Source organism: Bos mutus, chromosome 13 (genome assembly GCF_027580195.1).
Source record: "Bos mutus isolate GX-2022 chromosome 13, NWIPB_WYAK_1.1, whole genome shotgun sequence".
Classification (NCBI taxonomy): Eukaryota; Metazoa; Chordata; class Mammalia; order Artiodactyla; family Bovidae; genus Bos; species Bos mutus.
The window spans coordinates 59208777-59230400 of record NC_091629.1 but is presented as its reverse complement, the minus strand read 5'-3'; the positions used below and the strand labels follow the sequence as shown (position 1 = coordinate 59230400).

Here is a 21624-nt window from a genome sequence, read left to right as displayed (position 1 = left end):
GAAAATATTACTCAGCCCTTTAAATAAGACATACACACACACATACTATTTTTTTTTAGTCTGCAGTGTTTCATTTCTTTATTCCTTGTTACATACAAATTCCTCATTCCAATACACAAAGTACATCAAAAGAGGGAAACTATGAAAATATACTGTCATGCTTTAAAAGTACATAAAGCTGCAGAACACATTACAGATTTCAAATGCTTAAATATCTTAAAAAAAATAAGATCTCACGAAGTAATTTGAAAGATAAGCTTATAAGGAGGCATAGCTAAAATATGAAATTGTTTACAGCTTCTGGAATTTGGATCTCATTTAAAGATCAAAGCAGCCTGGGACACACCCTACTCACCCTACTCATAATCGGATGACAAGGATAACATCACCTGGAGAACTTTGCTCTAAGACCTGGATGAAATCAGAGCTCTTGCCCAACACCCAGCAGGCTCCACGTCTTCCCTAATACTCAACTTTAACTACTGTCAACATTATTACCCGCCCCCCGCCCCCGGCAAAAACCGTCAAAAAGAAAAGACACATACTAACGTGTTTCGTTACCTCTATATGACGTGGCAGAGCAAGAAACAACAATTACACTGGATTCTCAAAAGTGGCCCATAGCTTAAGCTCCTGCATCTTAGACCAAAGTGAATTATTTAAGCAGTCAGAAGACTTACGAGTTCTTTCACAGCTGACTCATTAAAAAAAAAAAAAAGAATAATTGGCTACGGGGTGCACCCAAATAGGCCAGGAATGTGACCTATGGCGTCACGAAACTTCCTGTGCAGAACTTCACGTATTTAGAGAAAGCCCGACAGAAATCCCACGATGGTCAAGTCACAAGCTCTCCGCTCGCGGGGTGACAGGCAGCTCGATCCCTGGGGCTGGGAGGCCTCTTCCCTCCGCGGGACTCGGGCCCCGACCCGCCCGCCACGCCCTAGGCGCCTCTGCGGCGGCGACCCGGCCGGCCCAGCGGCGCCCTCGGAATCGCTCTTCTCCCGGTGCGACAGCAGGGGACGCGATCCAGGGAACCAGGCCGGGCCGAGGCCGCGGGGCCGCGAGCCGAGTTCGCCCCGGCCAGGCCCGGCCCGGCCCGGCCCGCCGCCGTTTACCGTTCCCGCCGGGGCCCCAAGAAACAAGCCGCCACCGAGGAGGAGAGCCCGCCACTGTCGTCACGGCTCGCAGACCCGTCTCACCTGGACTTGCCCACGCCGCTCTCGCCGATGATGAGGATCTTCAGGGTGGTCAGCACGTCCTCGTCCATCCTGACCCTGCTCCGCACCGCGAGCAGCCGGCCGCCCCTTCCGCTCCTCAGCCCTTCCCCCCCCGGCGCGTGCTGCCGCGCATGCGTCCCGCCCCGCCCGGGGCCACCTTCCTTTCACACCGGGTGTTTAGCTTTTGCAGGGGCCCGGGACGCCCCAGTTCCGCCCGGAGGTAGAGCTCTGCGTCTGCGTAAAACCCGGAGGACCGGGCTTCCTTCCGGGGAGGGACCGTCTTCCCCTGCGCAAGCGCAGAGGAAGAGAGCCCTGGTTCGGTTTCACGCAATTCTGAAGAGTATTTCTCCTGCCTCAAGTTAACGTAACCGTCCTTTCCTGGTGCTTGGAAGAGGTGTGAGTTAGGGGCGTATAGTGCTCTTTTATTTCAGTAGCTTCTCAGAACAGCTGCACTGCAGTGGGAAGTTTTGTGCGCGAAGGCATGATTATCTTAATTTTAGTTCCAACCACCGTGTATGCTGTGTGCTTAGTCGCTCAGTCGTGTCCGACTCTTTGCGACCCCGTGGACTGTAGCCCGCCAGGCTCCTCTGTCCGTGGGGATTCTCCAGGGAAGAATACTGGAGTGGGTTGTCGTGCCCTCCTCCCTCCAGCGGATCTTCCCCACCCAGGGATCGAACCCAGGTCTCCCACATTGCAGGCGGATTTTTTTTTTTTTTTACTACACCGTCTAAACATCAGGAAATCCCAAGAATACTGAAGTGGGTAGCCTATCCCTTCTCCAGAGGATTCTTCCCACCCAGGAATCTAACCGAAGTCTCCTGCATTGCAGGCGGAGTCTTCACTGCCTGAACCATCAAGGAAGCTCATAGTCATAAGAGAACATTTTTAAGACTTGAAGTTTGGGATGACCTATGAGCAAGCCTCGGAGAAGGCAATGGCACCCCACTCCAGTACTCTTGCCTGGAAAATCGCATGGGTGGAGGAGCCTGGTAGGCTGCAGTCCATGGGGTCGCTAAGAGTGGGACACGACTGAGCAACTTCACTTTCACTTTTCACTTTCATTCATTGGAGAAGGAAATGGCAACCCACTCCAGTGTTCTTGCCTGGAGAATCCCAGGGGCAGGAGAGCCTGGTGGGCTGCCGTCTATGGGGTCACACAGAGTCGGACACGACTGAAGTGACTTAGCAGCATAGCAGCAGCATGAGCAAGCCTAGTTTGGAGGAAGGGATTGTAATTATGAAACGACTTAGAAGTGTGACGGGAGGGCGCCCTAAATCTGTGCTGTCTGCAAACATTCCCACAGCAGCAGCAGGTTCAGAAGGGGCCAGGTCAGCAAAGGGGAAAAAATGATCAAATTTGGACCATTGCCTCTTCTGCCTCTTTTTCTGTTCCTCTCAGCATCAGGGAAGAGAAGACTTAGAAATGCTGCTTGCAGAATTCACATGCTCTGAACAGGTGGCAGCATGAGCACTGTGAGTCACAGCTTGTCCAGGGGTGCTCCTACCCAAGTATGAGAGGCCTTTGTGGCTACAGCTCAGGTGCTACTGGTGAGAAAGAGTCCTACAGCATTCCTCCCCTCCTCTCCCCATAAACTCCATTGGCCCCTGGCTAAGCAGAGGTTCCAGAACAACACCCTACCTTCCGGGTATCTTCCTACCTCCATTGTTGTGCACGGGAACTTTGGTTTGCAGTGAAGGAGGAGATTGTTCCTTTGTTAGTTGTATTGATAAGGTCCTGGGGACTTGGGGGCTTCCTTGGTGGCTCAGTTGTGAGAGAATCTGCCTGCAGTGCAGAAGACTTGAGTTCGATCCCTGAGTTGGGAAGAACCCCTGGAGAAGGGAACAGCAACCCACTCCAATATTCTGGCCTGGAGAATTCCATGGACAGAGGATCCTGGTGCCCTTCAGTCCATGGAGTCGCAAAGAGTTGGACATGACTGATCAACTAACACTTGGGGTCTTGGGAGAGATGGGTGAGAGGGAGAGTCTGAGGAGTGGGGAGCTGGCCTGCCCCTTTGGCCCCTTGGATGAGATTCCAGCCCTTAGGACGAGAGGTCAGGATCAAGAGCTGGAGGAGCCAGATGAGGCTTTGTTATTTTATGCAGACAGTGCTGTTTCAAGGCCCACGGGACAGTATACCTGAGCCTGGGAAGATGGTCTTGTGTTTTAATTCTACATTTGACCCTTGTTCAGTCAGTCATGTCTGACTCTTAGCAACCCTGTGGACTGCAACATGCCAGGCTTCCCTGTCCTTCATCATCTCCCAGAGTTTGCTCAAGTTCATGTCTACTGAATAGTCGATGATACTATCCAACCATCTCATTCTCATTTGACCCTATATCTGTTACAACACACACAATATCACTTCCTACTCAGGGATTCATTCTTCAACAAAAGGTGTGCTCATGTGCACTCTTGGACTTCACCCATGTTGCCACCATAGCCCACCACCCAGAAGCAGCTGGGCTGATAAGACTGGAAGGGCCTAATGCAGGCTCCATTGTAGTGCCAGCAGGCACTATATCCTGATGGTATCTGGTGAGATTGGGGTGCTCTCTTACAGAATGCAGCCTACCAATGATGCTTCTGCTTTCCTAACAGGCTCATAGTCCACGGGGAGCATCTGACTTCCCAGGTCTGGTTACTTGTTCCTCCTATGTGGCTCCCACCATGGCCCCTGATCTGTCTGGGCTCTGGTAGCACTATTTCCTGCCTCTTCCCCTTCAGGTCTAGAGTGGGGAAGACTTCCTACTCTGTTCATCTCTGAGTTTATCCTTTGCTGGTTGCCCTCCCTTGACCACAATGCTGTAAATAGCCCCCTTAATGATAGTGTCTTGAGACATCTGAACTGGATTGTTCCTTGCTGGGACCCAGACTGATACCGCCAGTCTCTTTACATCTTCACTGTGAACTGAACACCTAATAATCCCACTTTACAATTAAAGAGACAGAGCCTCACAGGGTTGAAGTGGTTTCCCTGGGTCAGAAGACTGGGGGCTGAGAACGGAGTGCAGCTGTCCTAATAGGCTCCATTACGCCTATTAGCATCATCGCTGTGCACACTTTAGCTGAACTGGAAGAGTTTATTTCACCCGTTCCTGATTATAGGAAGGTAAGTCCTAACTCCTCTGGTTATTTTCTAGTTTCATCCTTTAACCATCAACAATCCAGAAAGGAAGAGAATTTGACTTTGGAGAATACTGATTCAATGGGTATGAGTTCTGGGCTATGCAGATACTTGCATTATGTTCATTTTTTACCACTGACTAGAGCTTCTTAGATATTTCATGTTGATAATATTTTCAGTTCAAAATGCTGTGTGAGCTGTCTGATATGTGAACATGGGGCAGAATAGATGGACCACGATTCAAGGCAGGCAGTAGATTTTCTTGAAGTCATACTAAATGAATAGTTAAAATTCAGACTGAATAGTAAGACAACCGTGGTGCCCATGGCTAATAACTCAGAGTACAAAAAGCCAACTAAAGATAAGCTAGCAAAGTATTTCAACAGAGAATATAGTATTAGAGGTGAGTTTGTTTTTTTAATGTAAACTTAATTGTGACTTTTTAATCAATGTAATAGGAGAATCTAAAATTGAGATAAACTAGTATGGATATACCTGGAAGCAAAATTACAGAGTGGCCAAACTCTTGTCCTGTGAAGATACTTGAATTCTAGTCCTGGCTTTGCTACACATTGACTTTGTAACTACTGACAAGTCACTTAGTCTTTCTGACATGTTTCCTCATGTAAAAGTAAAGACTTGGGAAGGTGACATAATAAGAAATACATGCTTGGTCTCCACCCACAGTTCCTGATACAGAGCTCTTAAACCGCTTGTAACTTCCTGAGTGGTGAGACCAATACGAGCCTCTTACAGAGAGTCACCCAACCCTGTGGGATTTCCTAGGCAATAGGCACGTCTTTTGTTCTAATGAAGCAATACTCTGTAGGCTCCTGGATGGCTTAAGGTTGGGACTGGTCACTAGAAAGAGTATTTATAGTTTCTGATTTAAAGATTCTCAGTATCGAGCCCAGAAGTTAATCAATAAAAGGACAGTGCACATCAACGCTGTATTAGAAGAGGAGGGTTACAGCACAGCCAAAGAAATAAAAGAGAAAGTGAAGCACAAAGGCATTGAGAGGCCACATGAGTGGGTGGGAGGGAGCAGGACACTGAAATGGTGACAACCAGAGTAGATCAGAGAACTGGCATAGGTGAAGAGAAGGGCAGGTTAAGGAGGAATCTTAACCAATACTAAGGGGTTGTTTCCAGGGTCTTAAAATGGCTTACTGCCACAAGACTGTGCTTTTCAGTCCTTAAGCCTAGCCTCAAAAGAACAAGTAGCTTACAGTAAACTCTCCTACGTCCCTTCCAACTCAGCATTTTATTAATCTTGGTAACTGAGTTGAAGAGCAAAACATAACAAGCACCTACTCCTTGAAGAATCCATTGATCATGTTAGGAATATGTAAGCTGGAGTACAGGCTAAAGTGAAAGAAAGTGAAAGTTGCTCAGTTGTATCCAACTTGTATAGTCCATGGAATTCTCTAGGCCAGAATACTGGAGTGGGTAGCCTTTCCCCTCTCCAGGGGTCTTCCCAACCCAGGGATTGAACCCCAGTCTCCTGCATTGCAGGTGGATTCTTTACCAGCTGAGCCACAAGGGAAGCACAAGGATACTGGAGTGGGTAGCTTATCCCTTCTCCAGCAGATCTTCCCAACCCAGGAATCGAACCAGGGTCTCCTGCATTGCAGGCGGATTCTTTATGAACTGAGTTATCAGGGAAGCCCATAGGGAGTACAGGCTAAGCTGCTATAATAAAGAGACCTCAGAATACAGTAGTTCAGATAAGAAAGATGTTAATTTCTTTCCTACTTAATAGTTCAAAGAGACCTGGGTAATAGGGGTGTAGGGGTGGGGGCAGATGGCTGTATTCCAGATAGCAAGTCAGACCCAAGCTGTAGGGTTGATTGACCAATACCAAGTTACGGTTTCCAATTCTGGATCCATTTCTGTTGCTGTTGCTTCCTATCTAGGGAGAAGGGGAAGAAATGAAGTCCAGAGAAGGAACTCACCTTTACCTCAGTGGTGCGAGAGCTGACATATTTACTTCATGGCCCTTTGACCTGAGGTCTTCCCCAAGCCATATGCCGTGTGTGTCACGTGCTCAGTCGTGTCCGGCTCTGTGACCCTCGAACTGCAGCCCGCCAGGCTCCTCCTCTGTCAATGGGATTCTCTAGGCATGCATACTGGAGCAGGTTGCCATTTCCTACTCCACGGGATCTTCCCAACCCAGGGATCGAACCTGGGTCTCTTGCATCTCCTGCACCGACAGGTGGATTCTTTACCACTGCAGCACCTGGGAACTATTTACTTTTCAGAGTCCTCAAATAGCTGCTCCAAATATACATTCCAAGTTTTATAACTTCATTCAGTGGGAGGGAAACGGTAGAATATACTTATTCCCTCTTACCTGAAACTGGATCCCTTGACCTTTGGAGTTTGGAATCTCTGGCTCTCTATTCACAGGGCTAGCACTATTGAGTAAGAGGAGGACCACCTTTGTCAAAAGCTCAAACTTCAACAGAATGTCTTTCATAAATAGATTGAGTTTATAATATGTAATTCACATTTTTGATACACATGGAGGACATTGTCCAAACTCGTCTCACGAGAAGAAAACTTCTCAGTCCAGTTATATTGTCAAAGGAGCGTCCATTTAGGAGTAGGCTGCCAGCCCAGCACCACATCAAAACCTCTTGCCCTTTGCTTTCACTTGAGCATGCTTATGTTAGGTGTATCTACAGTTCTAGTACACCAGAGTCATTGACACACAGAGAACGTGGCAGGACTAGGCCCCAACCTGACTCTCTTTGACCTGAAAGGCCTGAGGGCTCAGGCTTTCCCTACTGTCAATGCTAGGGTGTTAGTGTCTTCTGGCTATCTAGCCAGCTGGCTGGACCTGCTTCCTGCTTCATCCCCGCCAACCCCATTTCCAGGAGACTGAGTCTGGTTGTTCTTCCTCTCTAGTTCTGAGATAATTCTGAGAACAACCTGACTCTGTATCTGTACTCCCACTGTCCTCGTGCCAAAGCAAGCTTGTATCCTTGTCCTTTAGATCAGGTTCTCCTTGTTGATAAACTGGACTGAATATGTTCCCTTTTGTTAGTTTTGGTCTTTTATTGCTATAAAAATTCTCCCACCTTCTATCTATGATACTTTTTATATGTGCTTAATGCACTGAGTAGCATTTCAGAAAAAATAATGATGTGGGTTACTTTTTCTAGTTCCTCATTTTGATAGGGGGCTTTCCTGGTGGCTCAGTGGTAAAGAATCCGCCTGCCAATGCAGGACACTCAGGTTCGATCCCTAGGTTGGAAAGATCCCCTGAAGAAGGAATTGGCAGTGCACTCCAGTATTCTTGCTTGAGAAATCCCATGGACAGAGGAGTGTGGCAGCCTACAGTCCATGTGGTCACAAACAGTTGGACACGACTTTGCAACTAAACAATTTTAATAGGACTATCTATAGAGTTTTACCTACTGTTTATCATTCACCATAGCTTATCAATGTGATGCAATAATGGATTTTGTTATATTATTCTATGCCATGGTAAATGTTAACTGATTTTGGTAAATTATTCCTCTATTTCTGTTCAATTATATTTTCTGGCACTTCATCTGTGAGTTTGCACATATAAATATATCCCTAAGTGAGACTGATTTATCTTTTCCTGTAAGTCACTTTCACTTAGAGATGAAGGAGCACGACACATTGTCCTAAGATAATCATAGATATATTAATAGCACACATACAGGCAATTTTTTGTGGCAGATTTATCGTGGTAGACATATGCTGTTTCTGACTACCCCTAAACAATTTCCCCTTCTTCTTGTTAGCACTTTCCTAATTTCCTCCAGAAAGTTGTTGTTTAGTTGCTAACTCATGTCTGACTCTTTTGCAAGCCCATGGACTATAACCTGCCAGGCTCCTCTGTCCAAGGGATTTCCCAGGCCAAGAATACTGGAGTGGGTTTCCATTTCCTTCTCCAGGAGATCTTTACAATCCAGGGATTGAACCTGCGTCTCCTGCATTGGCAGATGGATTCTTTACCACCGAGTCACCAGGGAAGCCCAAACACTAATGAAGTGCCTCCCTTAATGTCATTTGGGAAAAGCTGATCTCCAAATCACCAGTTCTAGGAGGAGGCACACAACCAAAGCTGAGCTAATCAGCTCACTCCCCTAGTCAAAGTGAGTCAGTTCATGGCCAGTCACGATTCAGTGGGATGAAATTCTAGGACTCTTACTGAAATTTTCAGAAGAGAGAAATCCATTTTACAAGAGATGCTGAAAGGTTAGGACATGGGGGTGCAGCTACTGGCAGCTTGAATAAGGAATAAGGAATTTGAATAAGAAATAGAACCCAGAAGAAGAAAGCAGAACCAAGATATGGAAACAAAAAGCTCCTGAGCAAGATGATTGAGCCAATTACTTCTGTTACATAAGCCAGTGAAGGTCACTAAGTGGTGTCCGTGTCCGATCCTTTGCAACCCCACGGACTATACAGTCTGTGGCATTCTCCAGGCCAGAATACTAGAGTGGGTAGCCTTTCCCTTCTCCAGGGGATCTTCCCAACCCAGGGATCCAACCCAGGTCTCCTGCATTGCAGGTGGATTCTTTACCATTGAGCCACCAGGGAAGCCCAAGAATACTAGAGTGGGTAGCCTATCCCTTCTCTAGTGGATCTTCCTGACCCAGGAATCAACCAAGGGTCAATTGCAGATGGATTCTTTACCAACTGACCTTTCAGGGAAGCCATGTAAGCCAGTAGTTCCTCCTTTTAAAGAAAATCATGAAATACTTTAAACATAGAGATATGAGTAGAGAATTGTATGATGAAAGCCAGCTTAATCAAATCTGTTAAGCATCCATTCTTTAGATGTCTTAAAAATAAAGGATTAAAGACAGATTTGAGATACTCTGATCCCACCTCTCAGCCCAGAGACAGTTTCTGTCATAAATTCAGGCTTCATCATGCCCACACATGATATTATATTTTTTACTACCTATCTATCCTTAAGCTTCTTTTTTTTAACATATTTTTTATAACTGTATAATTTTATCAAGTTGTATAGACAGTTCTTCATCTTGACCCTATCAAGTTATATTTACATTCAGTTATGTTCAGTGTTATGTTTTGGAGATTTAACTACGTGGTGAGATGAGCTGTAGCTCACTTCAAATACTGTAGTTATCGTTCTCGCTCTGGTGTTTCTGGTATTTTGCTAGTGTGTCTTTTTTCTCTCAAGTCAGGGTGAGTTTGAGTTTCCCTTACTTGTCAACCAGAAAGTCCTTAATTGACCCATTCAGGAAACAAGTGGCTCTCTTTTGTCTCTGAAGGCGATTTTACTGTCAACAAGTATCAGTCACTCACCAGCTTCATTTTGGTAGCTTGTGAGCGGTCAGTGGTGATGGGAGGGGGACAGCGAAGTGAGGAGACTGGGTTTGCTGCAGGTGGCTGGCTGGAAAGAGCTCATCCCGGAAGTTCAGCTCAGAGCATCCAGAGAGAGGTGTGAGCACTGACAGGGTCATGGAGGACATCATTCACAGAAAACAATCAGTCCTTGTTTCGGTTGATGTCATCATGCGCCTGCTTTCTCTGGAGGCTTTCTCTACCATAGGACATGTTGGGTCCAGAAGATGTTCTTGGAACTGTAACCTGCCTCCACCACTTGAGTGATGCAGTAACTGAAGGATGGGCAGTGGTGGGAAAGCATCTCAGAGGTGATTTGTCACTCTGGCCTGGGGCTCATATACAGATAAGAACTTAGCCCCAAATACCTCTGACCCCTGTTACATCTTTCTTCACAAGTTTCAAAGAAAGGAATTGGAAATCCCACCTTTTCTTTCTGTCGTCTCTACATGCTGCTTTTCTTTTTCCCCTCATTTCAGTTGCCCTTCATGTTCCTTTTAACCTAACATTTTCCTCTGTTGAACGCTAGGAGAATACATTGAGTGATCTGCTCAGAATGATCAAAGAGATGTTTTTGTTGGAAGTAAGTGTATACCACTTGATAAATTTACCTTTAAGCCCCAGCGTTGAAACTGGGCCCAAGGCAAACAGTTTTAAGCTCATCCTTCCATAGGGAGATAATGGAGATATTTTGCCAATTTCTGATAACTTAAGTATTAAATAAACCCTTGCTTTCAAAAAAAAAATGCCCTACCCTATGTTTGAAAGGTGGCTAGGGAATCAAGTTTAGTCTGCATGTTTAGTCACCTTCAGAACATTAGTGTAGTTTCTGAGATGCCTCAAACTGAAATGGAAGGGAGCTCCAACTTCTCCAGTAGAGAAGCTGCAATGCTTTCCAACCCTCCAGAAACCTGGAATTTTTAAACTATTGATGCTGGACCCTATCCCTCAAGAGATGCTGATATCATTGGTTTGGGGTGGCCATGATTTTTGTTTTGGGGGTTGGGAAAAATGATAGTTGCTCTTTGTGACCCCATGGACTATACAGTCCATGGAATTCTCCAGGCCAGAATACTGGAATGGGTAGCTTTTCCCTTCTCCAGGGGATCTTCCCAACCCAGGGATCGAACCCAGGTCTCGTGCATTGCAAGCGGATTCTTTACCAGCTGGGCCACAAAGGAAGCTGGGGGAGGGTAGTAATTCTTCAGATAATTCTCATAGGCTTCCAGGGATGAGATTCATGTGGGGGAGAGAATTCTACAAGTTCAGGGTCTCATGTGCATTGAGACAGTGTAAAGTGGTGGTGGTGGTGATTCTGGGAGCAATAGTTTCACATGGAATTAGTGTGAGCTCTGCTGGAAGAGCTGTAATCACTTATCAGAAGAGATAACACTCATAGAACTCAAAGACATTGGGGAGTTCTTGGGTAACTAGGAGAGAACCCCACCAAGGGAAGACTGAGGCTCTAGGAGACCCCAGGAAGAAGACCTAGGAGGTCTTTCTGTCCTCTTGAACCCCTAAACCACAATATTAACACAGTCACTACATGCTCAGTAACTTGTGTGCAAATAATGTGAACCTTTCTGCTTCATATGGTAAACTTCTGATCAAATGCAACACAGCAATAAAACCAAGTTCCTCACTGCAATGCTCTTGGATAGAAAGCACATGCTGGCATATACAAACCCTGTCATTTACAAAAATTGGTAGAGGGAACAAAGAGGTTCTGGAAAGCTTGTGATGTTCTGTTTCTTGTTTTAGGTGTTGATTACACAAGTGTGTTCAGTTTATAAAAATTAATTGGGATATATATGTATAAAGTGTGCACTGTTTTCAGTTTGTATTTTATACTTCAAAACAAAGTATTTAAAAAAATGAAAACCAAATGACCGTTGCTTCCTTTCATTATGTGCATGGGGGTGGCTAGATAATTCTTATCGATGGGAAAACAAATGTCTGTGTTGAACTCTTCGGCTCACAGAGCTTGGGAGGAGGAAAATGGGGGTGGTTTGGGGACACAGGACACACGGACAGTGCAAGGACTTCGAGTCCTTCAGAGCTGCACAGGGTGAGCTCCTGAGGAGACGGGTTTCCATTTGGCAGAGTGACAGATGCATCTTTGAATATGCAGAAAAGTAAAAAAGTGAAAGTATTAGCCACTCAATCTTGTACAACTCTTTGCGACCCTATGGACTGTAGCCTGCCAGTCTTCTCTGTTCCTGGGACTCTCCAGGCAAGAATACTAGGTAGGAAGCCATTCCTTTCTCCAGAGGATCTTCCTAACCCAGAGATCGAACCTGGATATCTTGCACTGCAGGCGGATTCTTTACCATCTGAGCCACCAGGAAGTGGCCCCCAACCTGAGAAGGAAGTGGAAAGCTAATTGCTCTGCAAATGAAGGAAATCTAATTTAGGAGAGAGCCAAAGGTGAAAGGATCTGGAGAATCGGAGAATACGAGGGGATACCCAAGGGACAGGACTGATTAACCTGTGTGATGGCAGATTGAAGACCGGGGAAAGGATGACCAGGAAGAATGGGATGAACTCTGAGATGCATCAGCCAAAGGAATTTTGAGAAAAGAGGCATCTAGTATTTAATGCTCAATTGTTCATGTGGCTGCAATGAAAACCCCTTCCATTGTTGCAAATCCCCAGTAACATCTGCTACCCTAGTTACACTTGCCCTCTAGTGTTACAAACTGATCCAGGGGGAGTGTGGGATGATTTGGTTAACTGGCCTGTTGCAGGACACTGAATTGAATTTTCTTTTAATGCTGCTGCTGCTGCTGCTAAGTCGCTTCAGTCATGTCCGACTCTGTGCAACCCCATAGACGGCAGCCCACCAGGCTTCCCTGTCCCTGGGATTCCCCAGGCAAGAACACTGGAGTGGGTTGCCATTTCCTTCTCCAATGCATGAAAGTGAAAAGTGAAAGTGAAGTCGCTCAGTTATGTCTGACTCCAGCAACCCCATGGACTGCAGCCCACCAGGCTCCTCCGTTCATGGGATTTTCTAGGCAAAAGTACTAGAGTGGGGTGCTACATGCCTGCAACTTGGTGATTTGAGGCCAGACTCTTACGCTGTAAAAGTGTGCTGCTGCTAAGTCGCATCAGTCTCGTCCGACTCTGTGCAAGCCCATAGACGGCAGCCCACCAGGCTTCTCTGTCCCTGGGATTCTCCAGGCAAGAACACCGGAGTGGGTTGCCATTTCCTTCTCCATGTGACACCACCATAAAAAAATGAAGTGAGCCCTTAACGTGACAGTTAATTCTAACACATGGATTATAACTGCTATTTTCACCCTCAAGTATAAGAGATCAGTGTCTCACTGGCAGCTGTTATGTGGGATAAGTAAAAGTTGAAGTCAAGATGCTAAGTTAGAGTTCTAGGAAAAGATTAACATCTGTAAGCTTGTTTCCTGATCTACAAATGTAGGGAAATAACTCTCCTATAGAAATTATCCAAGATCTGGATCATCGAAAAAGCAAGAGAGTTCCAGAAAAACATTTATTTCTGCTTTATTGACTATGCCAAAGCCTTTGACTGTGTGGATCACAATAAACTGTGGAAAATTCTGAAAGAGATGGGAATACCAGACCACCTGACCTGCCTCTTGAGAAACCTATATGCAGGTCAGGAAGCAACAGTTAGAACTGGACATGGAACAACAGACTGGTTCCAAATAGGAAAAGGAGTACGTCAAGGCTGTATATTGTCACCCTGCTTATTTAATTTATATGCAGAGTACATCATGAGAAACACTGGGCTGGAAGAAGCACAAGCTGGAATCAAGATTGCCGGGAGAAATATCAATAACCTCAGATATGCATATGACACCACCCTTATGGCAGAAAGTGAAGAGGAACTGAAAAGCCTCTTGACGAAAGTGAAAGAGGAGAGTGAAAAAGTTGGCTTAAAGTTCAACATTCAGAAAACGAAGATCATGGCATCTGGTCCCGTCACTTCATGGGAAATAGATAGGGAAACAGTGGAAACAGTGTCAGACTTTATTTTGGGGGGCCTCCAAATCACTGTAGATGGTGATTGGTGATTGCAGCCATGAAATTAAAAGACGCTTACTCCTTGGAAGGAAAGTTATGACCAACCTAGATAGCATATTCAAAAGCAGAGACGTTACTTTGCCAACAAAGGTCCATCTAGTCAAGGCTATGGTTTTACCAGTGGTCATGTATGGATGTGAGAGTTGGACTGTGAAGAAGGCTGAGCACCTTGATGCCTTTGAACTGTGGTGTTGGAGAAAACTCTTGAGAGTCCCTTGGACTGCAAGGAGATCCAACCAGTCCATCCTAAAGGAGATCAGTCCTGGGTGATCATTGGAAGGACTGATGCTGAAGCTGAAACTCCAATACTTTGGCCACTTCATGCAAAGAGTTGGCTCATTGGAAAAGACCCTGATGCTGGGAGGGATTGGGGGCAGGAGGAGAAGGGGACGACAGAAGATGAGATGGCTGGAGGGCATCACCGACTCGATGGACATGAGTTTGGGTAAACTCTGGGAGTTGGTGATGGACAGGGAGGCCTGGTGTGCTGCGATTCATGGGGTCGCAAAGAGTCGGACATGACTGAGCAACTGAACTGACTGAACTGAAGTAGATGAATGTATTTGAAACAATGGCAAATTGCACATGTATTTGTAGCAAAATGTATTTGTAGCAAATGGCACATAGTAAATACCCAGGAAACATTACCTCCTTTCCTTCTTTCACCTCATAATATTGTATGTAGAAGTATTTTTTACAAGTATTTTGTAACTTGTAAAGTCATAAAGGTGGCTCAGACAGTAAAGAATCTGCCTGCCCTGCAAAAGACCTGGGTTTGATTCCTGGGTTGGGAAGATCCACTGAAGGAGGAAATGACTACCCATTCCAGTATTCTTGCCTGGAGAATTTCACAGACAGAGGAGCCTGGTGGGCTACAGTCCCTGGGGTTACAAAGAGTCAGACACGATTTAGCAATTACAGAGAGAGAAAGTCATAAACATTGTTGGTTAAATTAGTGAGAACTAACATTTGCTGATTATTTGTAAAGTATATTACTTTAGGAGAGAAAACTTCCAGAAGTAAAAACAGTATTTTTATGCAGTAAGTGAAATTAATGGTCTAGTGGTGTTCTACCAGGATTGATTTTGCTTCCCAGTGGACTTTGCAATATCTGGAGGCATTTCTGGTTGTCACAAGTAGGAGATGCTTTTGGCATCTAATGAGCAGAGGCTAGGGATGCTGCTGAACATCCTACAATACACAGGACACAGACCTACAGCAAAGAATTATTCAGTTCAAAATGTGGACAGCACCACTGTTGAGAAATCTTGTTTTAACAGTAAGGCAAGTTAGTCTGGTTAGTCTTGATTTCAACTTTGTTGATGCCCAAGTACCTATTAACATTCCTGAACCTTAATGTATTCCTTCCTAGGCCTGTGAACTCTCATAATGAATGGGAAAATTCCTTTCTAAATTGACCCTGTAATTATATATTTAGGCATATAAATTCTTTACTTGTAATACCAATACAAAGCTTGTGTTCTGCCCAGAAAAGTCTAGAAAACACTGCCATTAGACACTCTTCCACAACCCACTAGAGGATATATTTTATTTTGTAACATGTCACCATTTCGTAGGCCTGAACAGCGCTGCCTATCTCTAACAATACTCAGTAGACCAAATTCCACCATCCCCTACTCATTTCATGATTCAACTATGAGGATGGAGCTCTTTCTGGTAGAGAAGGTGATGGCTTCTCTACCAGAGTGAAGAGTTGCGCTTGATAACAAAAATCCCAGGTCTTCATTTTTAGAGATCAGAATGAGAGGACTCCAAGCTAGAAAAAAAAATTCTTCAGAAACATTTCTACTATTAGAGAATAATTGTCAGGAATGTTCTTTCTGGTTGTGAATCTAACAGAGCATAGCTGGTAACCGGTGGTAACTGAGCCATTCAGTAGTGTAGTGTTAGTTGTTCAGTCATGTCCGACTCTCTGTGACCCCCCAAGGACTGTAGCCTGCCAGGTTCCTTTGTCCATGGGATTCTCCAGGCAAGAATAATGTAGTGGGCCATTTCCTTCTCCAGAGGATCTTCTCGACCCGGGGATCAAACCTGGGTCTCCTGCACTGCAGGCGGATTCTTCATTGTCTGAGCTACAAGGAACTATTAGGACTGCTATTAGCTATTAGCTATTAGGACTGCTCTGTTCAGCTTCTTCATCTCCAATTGTCCAGACTGATAGGGACAGATTAAATGGACAAAGGGGGTGATTAAATAGTTAATCCCACTAAGAAATCACAAGTAGAGAGAAAAGTATGGGAGAATCTGTATAATGATCACTCAAGAAAGCAGGTTTGCTTAGCAACAAAATCATGCAGCAGAAGCAGGAGACATGACCCCAAACAATAAAACAATGATGGAATGAGACTTACATCTAGCCCATTGAAGTCTGCATGCTAATGATCCTTGGGAAGAGGCTTCTTTTGCATGTATTAAGAGCAGAAACATAGGGCAAAGGTGGCATTATACCTGAACCCTGAGATAACTTATCATGTTTTAGTATATGTTACCGCCCTTTTGCTCATTTCTAGAGCCCCAAAACAGTCCTGGTTGGGCCAAACAGGGTCAAAAACTCCCTTGCCCAATGTGTAGGAGGAGTTAATGATGAAAGACTCCAAGAATGAGGAAAGACTCTCACCCTCTCCACTTTCCCTTGATTATAAAACTATAGTCCACTCAGCTCTTGGTGCGTTACCCACTTGCCTGCCCTCTTGTATTTCTCACAAGCATCCTATAGTGTTAAGTGCACTTCTTACCTGTCACTTTGCCTCTGAATGAATTCTTTCTCTGCAGAAACATAAAGAATCTGAGCTTCAGTAAGTCCTGAGACCAGGTATGCAGTTTCAATCAGAAGACTGTTGGTTCAAGTGCTCTCTTAAGCCCAGGGATTGTGAGTTCAAGTCTCATCTGAGGTGCAGCAGGTTTGAATCCCATCCAAGGAGTGTGGCTTCAAGACTACTACTGCTGCTGTCCTATGACTGGCTCAAGTGACAGAGCTTGGAGCTCCAACAGCAAGACCAGAGCTGGATCAGGACAAAGGATGCTGAGAAAGTGGGGTGAAACAGGCAGCCTGGAGTTGTCCTGAAGTAATAATGATCCTCTCCTTAACTTTGTATTTTCATAGCACATTATTTATTGAATCCTTTTAACAACCCAATGATGTAGGCAAGATAAGTAATTTTATCCCTAGCTTACAGATCAAAGCAACAGACCTATAAAGTTTGAGTGTCTTGTTCTAAATTATGTGGCTATTAAGAGCTTAGGATCCAGATTGAAGTTCTTGGAGTTCTGTACACAAACATGTAAAGTTTACCTTACGGTCCTTTCCTTCCAGTTCTCTTCATTTGAGTTCCTCATCTCAGTGGCAAAGAACTGGAGGTTCCAGCCTGGCATAGTAGGGATGCAAAAAAGGGGAAAAAATCCTTCACCAGAACAAACAGACTTTAACTCATTGGTGTTCTCCAAGCCGAGAAAGGAGCAGTCTTATAAAAATCTTTGAGAAAATTATTTGTTTCCTAAAAAGTCATTTTCATACAGTAATCAATCATCCTGGAAAGATTTTTTTCAATTAGCCTTAAAGTAAAATAATATATAATTTTGTTTTTGCCTAATTTTACTCTACTACTCTAATTTAAACCATATTACAGTGATTTAATTTATCTTTTCCAGGATGATTATTTTAAACATTTGAAGACAGCTTGTTCTAAGTTAGCAATATCCTGGCCTGAATGCATAAACTTACCCTTCATTAACTCTCTTAGCTATTTATTCTCCCCTGAAAGGATTTGTAGTTCCCTTAACTTCCTCTTACTCAAATGTTCAATGTGATTATTTTCAACAGAACATACAGATCTTTTTTACTTTCTTAGAATGTAGAGTCATATTTGTTCCAGTTACAGGAAGTCATTTTGATGAGGGTTTTATTGTGTTCATGTGTTTGAAGGTAGTTTTAGTTTTATATTTGTTTGTTTTCATGGGAGTTAAGTTTCACAGTGAACTCTTAGTGCTATTTAAAGTTACAGTTTTTTTAAATATATAGTTACAAAATTACAGTTTATCTTTATAAGTGTGAAGAACAAAACCAAGAATGTAGTATTTCCATAGCAGTGGAGAGCTGCTGAAATAAAAATATGCACCGTCTAACTTCTAAAAATGGGTTTCCCTGGTGGCTCAGTGGTAAAGAATCTGCCTGCCAATGCAAGCGACACAAGAGACACAGGTTTCATCCCTGGGTTGGGAAGAGCCCCTGGACACGGAAATGGCAACCCACTCTAGTATTCTTGCCTGGAAAATTCCATGGAAAAGGAGCCTGGTGGCTATAGTCCATAGGGTGGCAAAGAATTGGACATGACTTAGCAACTAAACAACAACAACTTCTAGAAACACAACTCAAGAATTATCCTGTTATTCCTTTTTGCTACTGTACTTTGTAAACTCATAGCTTCAAAGACATAGGATTCATTCACTACCTCCTGTAATAGGAGAGCTTCAGCTGGGGAAAAAATAAAACTATTTTGTTCTAATTTCATCTACTTTGTCCATGGAAAAAATGTCGCCTGCCATATCAGTGAACAAAGGATACTGAAGTCATCAAGTCATCATAATACAGCCAATGACAATGAACCCTGAGGGAACTCAATTGGAAAAAGGATGCCTGCCATCTAGTGGTCAACTGCTGCAGCCACCCCCTGTCCCCCACCTCAACAACGTATCCCAAGGAGACTCAGGATGAGAAAGCATAGGATATTGGCCCCATTAGCTAAGATGCAGATCAAAGCAGTGATTTCAGTGAGCCCAAACTCTTGCATCTTCCCATACAAAAAATGGCACCCCACTCCAGTACTCTTGCTTGGAAAATCCTAGCGACTTCACTTTCACTTTTCACTTTCATGCATTGGAGAAGGAAATGGCAGCCCACTCCAGTGTTCTTGCCTGGAGAATCCCAGGGACGGGGGAGCCTGGTGGGCTGCTGTCTATGGGGTCGCACAGAGTTGGACACGAAGTGACTTAGCATAGCATAGCATACAAAAAAAAAGAGCTAAATTATTTACCTTAAGTTGTCTGATTTTCTTTAGTTACCAGTAATCTCTTGAAGTTCCAACTACCTGGTCTTTGTTGCAAAAACTGCTATCTATCCTGGCTGTCTCCTCACCTCCTCGGAGTGTTCACTGAGTGATCTGAGAGTCCTGTCTCCCAGGCTTGAAGTCCTCAGGGTATCTGCTGAATAAAACATAACTCAGTTTTTAGGTTGTGCTTTTTTTTTTTTTTCCCCCAGTTGACAACTTCTAAGAGAAAACAGGGAGGCAGGTATTTGAGAAGCCACTATGAACTTAGAAAAATTCAGCACATAGGGGCAAGAATAGCACTGAATGAAACTGAAATGCTGAAGTTCATAGGCTCTTTAGCATTTCAACCCTTGTCTATGTTTGAACTACGTGCTGCTTTTCCTATAACTCAGTGTTTCTTTGTTGTTGTGTAGTTATGTGTAAGTTATGTCTGACTCTTTGCAACCCTAAGGTCTGTAGTCTGCCAGGCTCCTCTGTCCGTGGGATTTTTCAGGCAAGTATACTGGAGTGGGTTGCCATTTTCTTCTTCATTTCCTTCCTGACCAGGGGTCGAACCCGCATCTCCTGCTTGGAAGGTGGATTCTTTACCACTGCGCTATCTGGGAACGCTGGATGTTTCTTTTCTCATCTTCAGTGCATTTTCTAAGACAGCAAAAATTTTTATTATTGCTGGAAAATGCCTGCTTCAGTAAATAGTAAGTTTCTTGGGGCCACATAAACCAAACCAAGAATCAGTCAGTCTCTCTCACACACACACATACACGTATTTTTATTGTGAAATATTACCTATGTCTAAAATGTACATGTATGGTTTAACAAATAGTTTAAAACCATGTGCCAGTACAACCACCACCCAGGTCAAAAAATAGAAATTATCTAACACAGAAGTGACTCATCTGTGCTGTCTTTCCTACTCCCAACTCCCCTCCCATCCATGAGAGGATACCACTTATCCAGACTTTTATGCTAATCATTTCCTGCTTTACATTATATTATCATCATACATGCATGTATCCATAGATAATGTGTTTAGTTTTGCTTGTTTTCAAATTTCTTAAGTGGGATGATAAATTTTCTCTTGCTCTTAATTTTTTAAATAAGATGTATCTATTTTGTGTGCAGCTGTAATTTATCCAATTTCATTGCTATAAAAATTGTACTTTATAAAAAAATCCCACAATATCTTTATCCTGTCTGCCAGTGATGACAGTTTGAATTGTCTCCAGTTTGGGTTAATTTTATAAAAAATGCTGCTGTGAACCTTCTTGTGTATGTATCAGGGTATAGCTAGGAGTGAAATTTCTGTGTCATTCCTGGTAAGCATATCCTGAACATAACCATGTAGTGTGAAAGCACCTCCCGAAGTTGTTTTGTCATGAAGTCACATCTGACTCTTAAGCGACCCCATGGACTGAGTCCTCCAGGCTCCTCTGTTCATGGAATTCTCCAGGTAAGAATACTGGAGTAGGTAGCTATTTCCTCCTCCAGCGGATCTTCCCAACCCAGGAATTGAACCCAAGTCTCCTGCATGTCCTGTACTGGCAGGCAGATTCTTTACCACTGTGCCACCAAGGAAGCCCATTTAAATCGATAAATGTCTCTGAAATTTTTTATTTTTTTTTCCTCTAAAGGTTTTGTGTATCCCTAGTCTGACGTATTCATAGATAATTGACTTTGTTTGATGCTGTTGTAAATCATAATTTTAAGAATTTGCTGCTTTACAGAAATAAAATTGGAATTTGTATACTGATTTTATATGGAGCTACCTTGCTAAACTCTCTTACTGACTCTAATATTTTATTTGTGAATTACATTGTTTGATCTACAAACACAACCATGTCATACCTGAATTATGCCAGTTTAATTTCTTCCTTTCCAATCATCAAACTTCTGTGCCTTCCTCTTGCTTTATTGCTCTGCGTAGGAGCACTACTAAAATGCTGAATTGAAAAGTAGTAATGAACATTCATGTCTTTTCTTGAACTCAAAGGGGAGCTTCCAATGACTCATCATTATATCTGAAATTTATGGACGGTTTCTGGGTTGTTTACAAATAATTTATTTTCTATTCACAATTCCTGGGAATTTTAAATCATAAGCGGAAATGAATTTTATCAAATACATTTTTCTGGATCTGTTGAGGTAATTATAGGATTTATTTCATTTGTTAATTAATTACATTTATTCTTTTTCTAATGTTAATCTGCATCTTTGGGCTTCCCTGGTGGCTCATGGGATGGGAAGATGGCAGATGGATGTGAAAGAATCCATCTGCCAATGCAGAAGACATGGGTTTGATTCCTAGTCTGGGAAGATTCCACATGCTGCAGAGCAACTAAGCCCACGTGTCGCAACTATTGAGCCTGTGCTCGAGAGTCCGGGAACCACAGCTACTAAGCCCAGGAGCCACAGCTGCTGAAACCCATGCATTCTAGAGTCCATGCTCTGCAACAAGAGAAGCCACTGCAATGAGAAGTCCGTGCACTGCAAGAAGAGTAGCCCCTGCTCGCCGCAACTAGAGAAAGCCTTCATGCAGCAAGGAAGACCCAGCACAGCCAAAAATAAATACAAAAATAATGTTTTAAAATATCTTCATCTTGTATATAAACCCTCTTTGGTGATGATGGATGATCCTTTTTACATGTTACTCACTTTGATTTGCATGTGAGTTTTCTTTCCTGTTTTCCCATGTCAGACTTTAGTATCAAAGTTTAGCTACTCTCAGAAAGTAAGTCTTCCCTCTTGTTACTCCTATTATCTCCTATTATCTGGAAGAGTCTGTGCAGTATTTCCTTGAAGG

At 43.8% G+C, this 21624-nt stretch overlaps 1 protein-coding gene and 1 long non-coding RNA gene across 2 annotated transcripts in view; one reads left to right on the top strand and one right to left on the bottom strand.

Annotated features, from left to right (window-relative positions):
* The window catches only part of RAB18 (RAB18, member RAS oncogene family), a 28542-nt gene extending 27185 nt beyond the window's left edge, over positions 1–1357 (bottom strand). The window contains exon 1 of the mRNA XM_070381798.1: positions 1200–1357. Within this exon, the coding sequence (XP_070237899.1) occupies positions 1200–1267 (68 nt within the window). The 5' untranslated portion in view covers positions 1268–1357. The remainder of the gene's footprint in view (positions 1–1199) is intronic.
* A 92-nt stretch (positions 1358–1449) lies between these two features.
* Positions 1450–12492, top strand: LOC138983933 (uncharacterized). Its single transcript, XR_011466607.1, has 3 exons — positions 1450–1613; positions 2617–4329; positions 6261–12492. It is a non-coding gene; the product is annotated as an uncharacterized lncRNA (long non-coding RNA).
* Positions 12493–21624: the final 9132 nt, after the last annotated feature.